Raw genomic sequence first — 11,588 nt, 5'->3', positions numbered from 1 at the left:
GCGGCCATGGCTCACGGGTCCAGCCGCTCCGCGGCATGTGGGATCTTCCCGGACCGGGGCACGAACCCGTGTCCCCTGCATCAGCAGGCGGACTCTCAACCACTGCGCCACCAGGGAAGCCCCATTCAGTGATGTTTTATACGCCATCGGGAAGGAGTCTGTAAGCCCGCTTACCTTGCCCCCTCCCTGAGCAACCACGGTGCCGCGGTCCTCGAACTCCTCCACCAAAGCCAGGAAGACCCTGTGGGGAGAAGGCTGTGCTGGACGGGCAGGCTCGGGCTCTGACAGGCAGACCCTCCACTCCTGGGCTCAGCAAAGGAAGGGCGCCATGTGGGTGGCCCCCTGCTCCTAGGGGCCCATGGCACCAGGACCTGCTCCCGCTGTAGTTCCATCAGCAGCCTGGAGGCTGACGGGCTGCAGCAGGTCTGGTGTAGCTGGGGCAGGCTCACCTGGAGAGCAGCTCCCTGCAGGAACTGGTCAGCACAGGGCTCTCGGTCTTCACCATGCACGTCATGGCCGACACCACACCAGCGGCCAGCAGCTTCTTAACCCGAGCCCGCACGAAACTCGGTTTGTCCTGGGGGAGGAGGCAGCTGAGCACAGGGGCCTCGGCTGATTAGGCAGGGAAAGGGGAACCTTCCTCACGGCACAAATTGATGAACACGAAAACAAAGGGAAAGAAACCCGCTTAAACAGAAGGCTCATCTGCTGTGGATGTCTCGGGTCAACTGGCCCCAATGACACGGAGGCCCCCAAGCCCCTCCTAGCAGCCCCCTCACCTTGGGGTGCTGCTCGGGCACGTGCTGCTTGGCATACTTGGCCAGCTCCACCATCTTGGGGTCCGGCTCCTCGCAGTCGTAGCTATTGGTGCAGTTCACCAGCACCGAGGCCACCGCAAAGAGCACCGACCTCTCCTCGGACTGCCGGGGGCAGAGGGGCCATCAGCAGCCATCCCGGGGGGAAGAGCAGCACCAGGATAAGCGCTGCCCAGGCTCCCAGTTCTACCCTTGGCTGGACCACGCGGGCACCAGGATGACTCTGGGAACGCCCAGGCCCCAGGGTGGCCCCAGACTTAGGGAGCTCACACACTTGACCACCCCAACTCCTCCTAAGGGATCGTCCTTTCCGACCCTGCTGGTGCAGGCCAGTATGCCCAGGCCACACAGAGCAGCCACTCGGGCTACCAGCCCCGCCTCTATGGGGTCACAAAAGCCATTGGCCAAGACCTGCCAAGAAAGCCCCATAAGCTCTAATCCTAGACAGTGTCCCCGGACGACTGCAGGAACCCATGGAGCTACCTTGCTGAGCTGGAACAGAGCCTTCAGCGCAGCCTCATCCTCCACAAACTCCTCCTTCACGTCGGCATCGAAGGTAAGGTAGGCCAGACCCTCCACCGCCCAGCGCCGAGTGCCCGCATCGATCTGGTCATTGCACAGCCACCTGGGGGCATGCACGGCACGGATGCCCATTAGAAAAGTGGGGGGACAGGAGGGGCACACCAGGACCAAGGGGGAAAAGCCAGGGGCTGGGGCATCCCCGCCACAGACAGAAGTAGTTCACGCAGCAGCGCAGGAGGGTCTGCCTGGGGGAGGACAGGGCAGTGAGGAGGCCCCACCCTCCTCTTTTGAGGTCTGGCTGACAGGTGCTAAATGACTCACTTTCGACACTGCTTGGCCAGTTTGAGCGTGGAACCTTCAGCAAACTGCTTCATGCTAAAGTCGGTCCCTCCAGCCGAGCCGAGCTTACAGAGTCCCTGGTGGAAGAGGCGAGAACCAGCTGTTGGCCGAGGCACGGAGGCAGAGCAGGGTTCCTCCACAGCTGGCGTGGGCTCCCCCCCCGGGCACTCTGCCAGGTTCTCTGGAGGCCATGCACACCGCCATACCAGGTTACCACCTGGAACACCGGGCAGCAAAATCACCTAGTGGGGTGGCCACGTGACATGGCATCTGGTAGAGACTGACATATTGACCACCGTGCTGGCCTGGGCCCCAACCCCTCCCGATCTGCACTGGGATGTGCTGTTCCTTTCCATGTCATAAAAGGAAGCTCTTTACAGATGGAGCTAAGATCCATGTGGGGAGAAGACGGGTACCTCAGCCCAGGCCAGGATCCTCACGGAATGGAGAAACCCAGGACTAAGTGCTCCAAGGAGGAGGACCAGCTTCCTCAAGGTGCAGGGCTGCAACAGGCTCAGGGAGGCCAGGTGGTCCCCACACCACCCACTCCTGGGGCCGCCTGCCGGCCCAGCCTGTCCACACAGCCCTCTGACCCGCCTGCCCAGCGTGTCCTCCACCGTCTCCTCCTGGAGCCGCTCACACTGCCCACAGTGGCCAGCCCGGGCCGCCCTGCATTCTCAGGTGTCCTCTCTGTACGAGGCTCATCTCCCTGACCCGACTATGAGCCCTGTTGTAGCAGGAGCCAGGGCCCCTGCCTCCGGCCTCAACAAGGCCCTGCACGCCCTGCACGTCCCATACCGTCACCCAGCGTGTGCTGGGGTTGCACCCTGAGACACCAGCCAGCCCGGGGCCCCTGCCTGGCTGCCTGCTTGCCCAGCCCAGGCCCGCCCATCTCACCACCAGCGCCCGGATGCGGATGCTGTCCTTCTCGCCGCGCCTGTACAGGTCCTTCAGCAGTGAGACGCCGTTGGCCGTGATAAACGAGGCCCGCTTGGCCTTGCCGGCCGCGTGGATCAGGGCCTCCACGGCCACCAGCTGCTCCTCCTCCTGCTCCGAGGCACACAGAGCGATCACACTCTCCATGACGCCATTCAGCTCCAGGGCCCGGTTGCCAGCGTCACACGGGCCCTGCAGGAGGCAGGACACCGTCTGGAGGGCCCGCAGCTTCCCAGCCAGCCCTTGGCCCTCAAACCAGCTCCTGAGGGGTACAGGGTGGCAGCTGTCACATCAAAGCCAGCATAAGGGGACTCTCCTTCCCTCCCTTCCCCTCCACTGGCCGGGTGTCTGCAGTTACTTGGGCAGCAACAGCAAGAAATGCTGCCGAATTCCCTGGTGGTCCAGTGGTTAGGATTCTGGGCTTTCACTGCCGGGGGCCTGGGTTTGATCCCTGGTCGGGGAACTAAGATTCCATAAGCCGCGCGGTGCAGCCAAAAAAAAAAAAGAAGAAGAAAAAGAAAAGAAAAGCTGCCAATGGGAAGACTAAGATATCCTCTGGATGGCAGTCGCTGGCATTCTTTATCGAGGCTTTCATTCGAGCCTCCCCTGATGACATGCCACCTAATGTAGGTCACTCTCACTCACACCACCCTGTTTGTCTCCTTCCCTGTACTAAGATCTGAACTTGTGCTGCTTATTTCCTGACTTATCTTCTCCTAGCTGTGAACTCCTTAAGGACTGTCATGCTGCACTGCCGTTTCAGAACGGACACACAGTAAGTGCTCAGTGAACAACACGTGCTTGAGGACATTTGTTGCACTAGAGAACTGATCTGAGAAAAAATGTCCCTGGGGAGGTCACTCTGGAACAAGATGTGGCCCTTGGGACCACCCTGTCTGGCCCCTGCTAGTCCTCCCCAAGGCTGCTCTCCTTGTGGGAAACCTTTCACTGCTGTCCCTCCCCAAAGAGTCAGAACTTTCGCAGGAACCCTGGCAATAGGAGGCTTCCCTTACTTGATGTAGTTTTCACAGAGTCGGTGGAAATTCTCCCTCTCAGCATCACACTTCAGGTCATCGTAGAGCTTGCTGAGGAGAATGGAGGCGCTCATGCGGCTGTTTGCTGTCACCGTGAGCTCCCCGGGAGGGTCCTGCACGGAGCCCCCCACCTCCAGAATCTTTTTCAGACCTGAGAAAATACCCTATTTAGACAGCAGAACATGAGTTCCAACCCCTATAAGCAAAGGGAAGAGGTTTCCTGGGAGATGCATGCAAAGGCAGGACCACTCTTGCACGAGGTCAGAGTGCAGACAGGCTCACAGAAGCCGGTGGGCTGGGGGCAGGCGTGGGGTCAGGGAAGGACCTCAGAAGTAAGGTCTGCATGCAGGCCCTGCCCATGGGGGTGAATGCTGTAGGGTTTGGAGGTTCCTCATCTGTAAAACTGAAGAGGAAAACAACATCCACGCCTCATAGGATAATTGGGATAACAAGAAAAGAAGAGTACCCAACAGATGAACTCAGGCTGGGACTTTGCCAACCTTTCCTAATTTATCTTTTAAGAGAAAAGAGCAGTATGAACTTATATATTAAACTTGAAGAATTTTTTCTCTGCATATAGAAGTAACACACACTCATTGAAAAAAACTTCAGATACAGAAAGCTGACCTGGCCTCCCTGTTAACCTGCTCGTGGGCCTGCTCGATGTGCGTGCACGTGCACACGAACGCGGCTGAAGGGTCCAATGTTCCCTAAGGGTACAGCGCAGGCCGCATGCACTTCAGTGCAGACACACGCTGGGTGCAATCCCTCCTGGAGACGAGCAGGCCCAGCTACCCGAGCAAGATGCAACACACACTTGATCTTTCTCTGTCTCTCTGTATTTATTTATCTATCTACCTACCTATTTATTTATTTACTTATATGCCATGCCACAGCGGCTTGCAGGATCTTAGTTCCCCGAGCAGGGATCGAACGCAGGCCCTCAGCAGTGAAAGCACAGAGTCCTAACCGCTGGACCACCAGGGAATTCCCTTTCTCTTTTTAAGACTCTATCACCTACCTTGGTCGATAACCCAGAGTGTGAGGCTGTTGTTGGGGTCCTTAGGAGACTTCCGGGGCACCACTTTAATCAGGAGGGTCAGGGCACTGTCTCGGCCTTGGCCCGAGACCCCCACCTCAGTCAGTAGCTCCAAGAGGTTACTGATGAGGACCTTCAGCTCCCGGGCGGGGTCTGGCAACAAGAAGACATTAGTGGGCTTTCCAGTGGCCTAGGCCCAACTTCCCTGGTAGGGAGAGGGGACCTGCAGCCTGAGCGCTGGTTTCCAGCCTTCCCCAGAGGCGCCCTGGCTACTTAGAACCTCGAGTAAAATACTGTCAACAAGCTGTATTCCTGAACACCCTGCGGCTGCAGCTGGCCTGGCTGGCTCAGCCCCTTCCTCCCCACGAGAGCCACACCCACAGGACACAGACTTGCTTCCACTCACCCACGATGATGGCGCCTTCTTTGCCACGGAAGCCCTTCTTGACGCCTTCCTTGAGGGCATCAAACATAACCTGCAACAGGTGGCAGGCAGCCAGGGACACGGCCTGGTTTTCCACGCCGAGGATGGAGACCACCCTCCGAGTTCCCAGCACGCTCAGGGTCGCCACTGTCTGGGTGGGAGAGAAGTGGGCAGAGCTTCCAGTTGGTGAAGGGCAGCCGTGGAGATCCCTAACTGGGGGTCAGAGAGGGTGGCCAGAGGGGAGAAAACATGTGGGTGAAAGAGCAGCTCCCGTGAAAGCAAAGTGGGCCTGCTGAGGGTGAGGCCAGGGCAATGCCAGGATTATCTTGTTGGAAGGGCTTCCTAAAGAATCATTCCAGGGGACTGCCACACTCTCTCTCTCCTCGGCTCCAATCAGAGAAGACAAGGAATACTGTAGCTCTGAAGGCAGCTGCTTTGGTTTGTGTCTCCCCAGGAAGGAGAAACATAGCCTGGACAAAGCTACCTGACTACCCGGCCCAGGGACACCTCATTCCTCCCTGATACCAACCCTGAGGTTCTGTCTACATCCTGGGGATGTGGACAAACATGGAACGAACCACAAGGCCTCTGCGCCCATTTCTGAGCTGGAAAAACCCTGAAGGTCTACTTGGGTCCATCCTCATTCACAACAGGGATGGGCAGGAAGGCTGGAGGAGGCAGGCGGAATTCACGTGGCTTTCCCGTTCCTAGTCCTGGGAGACGCAGAAATAGAGCCCGATCTTGGCCTGAAGTGTTCATAGAATGTTTCACATTTCCACCCCTAATCTAGGAACTGTGGGCTCCTCTAAAAGCAACCAAGGGTCAAGTCCCTGTTCCCTAGGTCCAGTCAGTTCAGGCAAGAGCCAGAGCATGGACTTTGTGACACCGGCCTGGGGCAGGGCTGTACTTGCTGAACTGTCTGTGCAGGACACCCACAGTCTACACTGAGAACCATCTCAGGGTCCTGCCCTACATATCTGGTCTCGATGGTAAAGATGCTGTGGGTCACATCACTGACCACATCAAGCACCGTGAGGACCCTTGTCCAAGGGAAATGTCAGCTTGATGGTGAGGGAAGGACAGGTGCCCTGTTCTTCGCATGCAGCTTGCTTTTACCACACGGACAATGAGGGGATCAATGACCAGGTGTCTCTGCGATCTGCTGCGGGAGAGTTCCCTGGTTCGGGAATATCCCACATGCCACAGAGCAGTTAAGCCCGCGTCACAACTACTGAGACTGTGCTCTGAAGCCCACAAGCCACAACTACTGAAGCCCGCGCGCCTAGAGCCCGTGCTCCGCAACAAGAGAAGCCACCACAATAAGAAGCCCGCGCACCGCAACGAAGAGTAGCCCCTGCTCGCCGCACCTAGGGAAAGCCCGTGCACAGCAACAAAGACCCAACGCAGCCAAAAATAAAACACATGAAAAAAGAAAAGTGCTCAGGGTGTCAGTGGGCTGCTTTTGCTCTTTCTTGGCCGCACTTTGTCCCAAATCATGTTGGTCTTCTTGTGTCATTTTAATTTTGCCTCTCGTTAAATATCTCCTTATATTTTGCCAAGAGTGGATGGACAGACCCTTCGCCCCACACACCCGTGACTGGTGTTCAGAGCAAATGCCGACTAGTGTGCGCAGGGCCGCCAGCATCAGGTCGGGCTCTCCCGTGTCCAGCAGGCGCTGCAAAAGCTGAACCCCGTTGCTCCGGAAGATCTTCTCAGCTCCAGCATCCTCCCGGGCCAGCACCACCAGGTTCTGAGACGCCTGCGTCAAAGGAAGTGCACATAATGTGAACACTGTACACGGCACGGGGTAGGGCGAGTAGACGCCCTGAGCTCTGGACCTCACTGCTTCCACTTAGCAGCTGAGTGACCTTGGCCATAAACTTAACCTCGGTGAACTTCATCTTCCTCTTCTGTAAGTAGAAAAAAGAGCTTGCTCTTGGCATTGAGAGTTAGAATAAATGGAGTCCTGAGTCCCTGGCAAAGCCTGAAGGGCAGAAACAGTGCCTCAGTCACCTCTGTACACCCAACTCCTAGCACAGGACCTAAGCATCAACAAGGTGCTTCGGGAACACTGGTTCCCTCTCCCTGGCTCACACTTAGGCCCCAGGCCCTCTGAGCTCCCACCCAGGCTCTGTGAACCCAGCTGCCCGATCTAAGGAGCGACGTGCAGCAGGCCAGGCCAGCAGGGGCTCCCAGGGCCAACATCAGCACACAGGGACGGATGGGCAACACTGGGGGAGTTCAGCTCCCACTCACACGGTTCCATACCTTTTGCTTTTTCTCAGTGCCTTTTTCTTGTGGGTCCAATAATATCTGAAACATCTGCTCCACTTTGGCATCCGTCGAAGACATGTATCTCACCTACGACAAATCAGCAAAGCATGGGAGGAACTGCCTCTCTTGACCGGAGACAACACATTCCCTCTTTGCTCTCTCCCGCTCCTCCCAGGGCCTGGCTCCTGACTCTGGGAAGCACAGAAGGATGCCTGGGCTTCGGCTTTGCACCAAGCTACCTTGGGCAGGAAGAGACTTGCCTGGCAGCTTCTCCCAAACTCCCCGCAGCTATTTTCTTCTCTATTTCCCACTTGGGCAGCGGGGGCAGCACTGATGCTGAAGGCAGGGCCATTCAGAAGGGGTGGCGTCCTGTTAGCCATGAGGCAACCCACTCCCAGGGGGCCATGTATGTTGTGGCAGCCTGGGTGCACTGCCCATGGCACTGAACCAGCATTTATACCTCCTGCAAGGGAGCCAGCAAGTCATGAGGTAGCTGCTGACACGCCTTTTAAGTCAAGGATTCTCTTTTTGATGTTTTTTAAAAAATAATCTGAATGACCAAGCTCATCCTAGGCCCTCTCCCTCCCTAGGGTCCTGGGCGTGGATAGCAGCACATGCCTAGCATGTGTGCCGCTCCCCGCTTCCCCTCCTGCAGCCATGGCAGACGTGGTTCATGTCACAACACGTTCTTCTCCTAGGCCCAGGCAACCTGCTTCCTAATCCTTCTCAACACAGGGTTCTAAGCAGCCCCAGCTGATCAGACAGAGCTGACACTGAGAGTAAAATAGTCTGCTTTCCCAGATCTCAACCTTTTGATAAGGTGTTTGCCATCATATTACTTGCTTCCACTGGGTCAGCATTTTAACACCAAATTACCTGGCTAATTCAAGCTTGATAATAGTTCATGACAATCTTTAGATTATTTTCTCCTAAATTAATTTTTAAATATGTGTATCACACAATGTCTATTTAAAAAAACAACCAGATGAAGCAAAATCTCTTTTGAAAAGCCCTCTCAATCCTGTTCCTTTCCCTAGCAGTCACACTGTCATCATTTTGATGCACGTCTTTTAAAATATTTTTCTTTTGTGTTTACATACCCAACTGTACCCGTGGAAAAAACATGGTCTTATTTTGAGTGCATTTGGAGGGGGGATCATTTTAACGTAAACGGTATCATACTATACGTTATTATATATTTTGCTTTTTTTTCACTTAACAAGTGTCAGCTTTCCAGGTCCACATGTGTTGATCTGCCTATTCTTAGTAACTACAATGTAGGAATCTGTAGTAAGGATGTCACTCAGTTTATTTAGCCATTGCCCTACTTAACTGGAACGCAGGCAAGTTCCAATTTTTCATTACTACAAACAAGGCTAAAACAAACATACACACACCTGTTTGTGTACACGGGCAAGGCTTCTCTAGGGGAGATAGCAAGAAGTAAACATACTGAATCACAGGACATGCTCATTTAAAATTTTAAGAGATATGCTAGGGAGACGCAAGAGGAAAGAAATATTGGAACATATGCATATGTATAACCGATTCACTTTGTTATAAAGCAGAAACTAACACAGCATTGTAAAGCAATTACACTCCAATAAAAATGTTTAAAAAAAAAAAGATATGCTAAAGGACTCTCCAAAGGAGCTGTACCAATTTGCACCCCCTCCAGCAGTCATGAACGAGCCCACGTCCTCCCGCAACCTCACCCCTTAAGTGTGTCTCCCTCCTTCTAGCAACATGTACAAACTTTAAATGTTTGCCAAACAGACCACCGAAAAGAACAGCACCTTGCTGTTCTTTTAATTTGCTTTTACGTAATCACTGGCAAGGTTGAGCATCATTCTATAAGGTCATTTACCATCAGCATCCCCCTTCCAGAGACCTGTGTTTACACACTTGATCCAGATCCATTTACCAGTGCCCCTCTACCACTGATCAATGCCTCGCTCTCTCAATTACTCACACACCTTCTCCTGAATCTGGCCCGCGATGTTCCGCAGGGCCTCCTGGAAAACTTTGTTCTTGGGCTCCAGGCTCACACATCTCTGCAGGTCAAGGACGGCCTGGTCGAGGCGGCCTAGCTTCTCTAGGGCTTGGCTCCGCCGGTAAAGTGCTTTGACATCCCCACCGTCCTTTTCAATGGCTGAGCACAAACAGGAGCTCTGTCAGCACCCATGAGGCCACCATCTCCAGGCAAGAGCAGCAGGGAAAGATCTCGAGGGGCAGAGAAAGGTGGGGGGACGGACGTGGGGCTCAGTACTTCAGCCTCAGAAAAGGTGAGGGTAGCTGCGGAAAAGGAAATGCCCCGGGAAGCGGGAAAGAAAAAAGGCAGATGTGTTTCAGGGGTGAAAGAAGGAGGAGAAAGTGACGGTGCAGTGGTCCCAGAATCCTTGCCCACCCCAGAAGTCCCACAGCTCCACACAAGTGCCACATTCCCCTACCTTTGGATGCCTCGGTTTCGGCTTTGTCGTAATCTTCCTGCAAGAGAAAGAACGGGCCTGAGAGGCTGGTCATCTCCTTTTTCGGGCACAACTGGGCAACAAAGTTGTTTTCCTTAGTCACCAGGTTCCCCCACCACCTAGAGACCCAAAAGACGTGTAACAAGTGCGGGTGGCCTGAGAAGGCGAATGTCCAGTCGGGGCCCAAGCAGCGGCGAGGTGCGCAAACAGGGGTCCGGGCTGGCCAGGGGAAGAGCAGCCGGCTCGCTCACCAGCTTGAGGTGGCAGGCGGCCCGGTTCCGGTGCAGAATGGCCTGGTCCTGGGGCGTTGCGCCCAGACCCAGGGCTTGGGTGTAGGCCGTCAAGGCGCCTTCGTAGTCCCCGCATTTGAACAGCTCGTTGCCATCCTTCCGCAACTGTTCCACTGAGCTGGCCTGTGGAGGGAAGGGGTGGAAACGTCCGAGGTGGGCTCAGGATGAGCCGGGGAGCTAGGGGCAAAGGAGCCTGGGGGTCGCGGGTGAGTCCCATGGAGGGCCAAGATTGAGGGAGGAGGAGGCCCGAGAATGGGCAGAGCAAGTGCGAAGTGGTGATGGCGCAGGGGGATGGGTACGCACCCCGGGGTCGGAGGGCCGGGGCTCGGGGGTCCCTGGACCACTCACGGTCATCGCGCAGCGGACGTCCCAGGCGCGCGCAGGCGCAGTCTCTGGAGAGGGGTGGGTCTAGACTCGGGAATCCGCCGTCGGCTGCCCCGCCCCAGTCTTGCGTCAGAGGCCGTGGTAGAGAAGGGGCGGGGCCAAGGCGAGAGCACGCCGGGAAGAGGGGCAGGGCGCTCGGCCCGGGTCCGCAGGCGCAGAGAAGCCCCAAGCGCGCTTAGTCTGTTCCCGCCGAGACCGGCAGGGGGCGCGCGGCGGAGGACCGAGAGGGGCGCCCGTGGCTGCTCAGGTCCGGTCCCGGCCCAGGTCCCGGCCCATATCTCGGCCCCGACCGCGGCAGAAATGCACGAGCTGTGCAGTCATCAGGGCCACGAGCAGCAGGCTGTAAAGGCCCAGTGCTAGAAGCGGGCCCGGGCCCCTATGGGAGAGGGGAGAGTATCAGGATGCTGGCCCAAGCCGCGCTCTTGCTACTGCAGCCTGTGGGTTAGAGCCCCTGAGAGACTGGAGAAAGCCCAGAACTCCCTACCCAGAAAAGTGTAGAATTTGAAAATACAAATTCAGGGAGCTCACAGGTACCCTGAAGCCATCCGTGGACAGATTCAGTATTGAAAACCCCGACTATGATACGTGTAATCCAGAATACAAGATCCTCTCAGAATTGACACCCGTCCCACCCCACCCACCACACAACACCTACAATGACTCCCTGTCACCTGCTTTCACAGCCCCCTGAAATTTTCCTTCACAGATTTGTTTGTAATCATGTATTTACGTGATTTTATGTTTGAGATCTGTCCCTCCACTGGTCTGTAAGCTACAAGCCTCCCACCCCAGAAATTAGGAACAGAGCCTCAGGTCCTGGAACACCCCATCAGTGTGCCAGTGGCTCTGGGGCTGGAGTTCTCACCTGAAGACGGGAGGAGGCGGAAGGGCAGAGAGATTGACCTGGTGCAAGGCCTTAAATTCAGACCGAGTGCAGCAGGAGCTCCCTGCAGCCTGCAGGTGGCAACAGTAGGCTTCCTCCGGGGTATCAGAGAGCCGAGGACAGAAGAAACCGGGGTAGCGATGGACATCAGCATCCCAGGCGGTCTAGCACAAGTGGGGA

The 11,588-nt window shown here is 55.9% G+C and overlaps 1 protein-coding gene across 3 annotated transcripts in view; it reads right to left on the bottom strand.

Annotated features, from left to right (window-relative positions):
* UNC45A (unc-45 myosin chaperone A) overlaps positions 1–11,477 on the bottom strand; it is a 14,826-nt gene extending 3,349 nt beyond the window's left edge. Inside the window, exons 1-16 of one of the 3 annotated variants that reach the window (XM_007108351.4) lie at positions 11,391–11,477; positions 10,490–10,901; positions 10,103–10,264; positions 9,834–9,870; positions 9,360–9,535; positions 7,378–7,470; positions 6,701–6,868; positions 5,092–5,260; positions 4,668–4,838; positions 3,626–3,797; positions 2,574–2,874; positions 1,659–1,753; positions 1,299–1,440; positions 780–920; positions 450–577; positions 175–241 (exon numbers count right to left, since the gene is read on the bottom strand). In XM_007108351.4, coding sequence (XP_007108413.1) covers positions 175–241; positions 450–577; positions 780–920; positions 1,299–1,440; positions 1,659–1,753; positions 2,574–2,874; positions 3,626–3,797; positions 4,668–4,838; positions 5,092–5,260; positions 6,701–6,868; positions 7,378–7,470; positions 9,360–9,535; positions 9,834–9,870; positions 10,103–10,264; positions 10,490–10,495 — 2,028 coding nt within the window. In that variant the 5' untranslated portion in view covers positions 10,496–10,901; positions 11,391–11,477. Of the gene's footprint in view, positions 1–174; positions 242–449; positions 578–779; positions 921–1,298; positions 1,441–1,658; positions 1,754–2,573; positions 2,875–3,625; positions 3,798–4,667; positions 4,839–5,091; positions 5,261–6,700; positions 6,869–7,377; positions 7,471–9,359; positions 9,536–9,833; positions 9,871–10,102; positions 10,265–10,444; positions 10,902–11,390 lie in introns of those variants that run through there. The other 2 variants (XM_007108350.4, XM_055087924.1) reach the window with 2 other exon arrangements.
* Between the last annotated feature and the right edge of the window lie 111 nt (positions 11,478–11,588).

The sequence above is a fragment of the Physeter macrocephalus genome, chromosome 11 (genome assembly GCF_002837175.3).
Source record: "Physeter macrocephalus isolate SW-GA chromosome 11, ASM283717v5, whole genome shotgun sequence".
NCBI lineage: Eukaryota > Metazoa > Chordata > Mammalia > Artiodactyla > Physeteridae > Physeter > Physeter macrocephalus.
The sequence above is the reverse complement of the archived record's forward strand: the minus strand, read 5'-3'. Positions and strand labels throughout refer to the sequence as shown.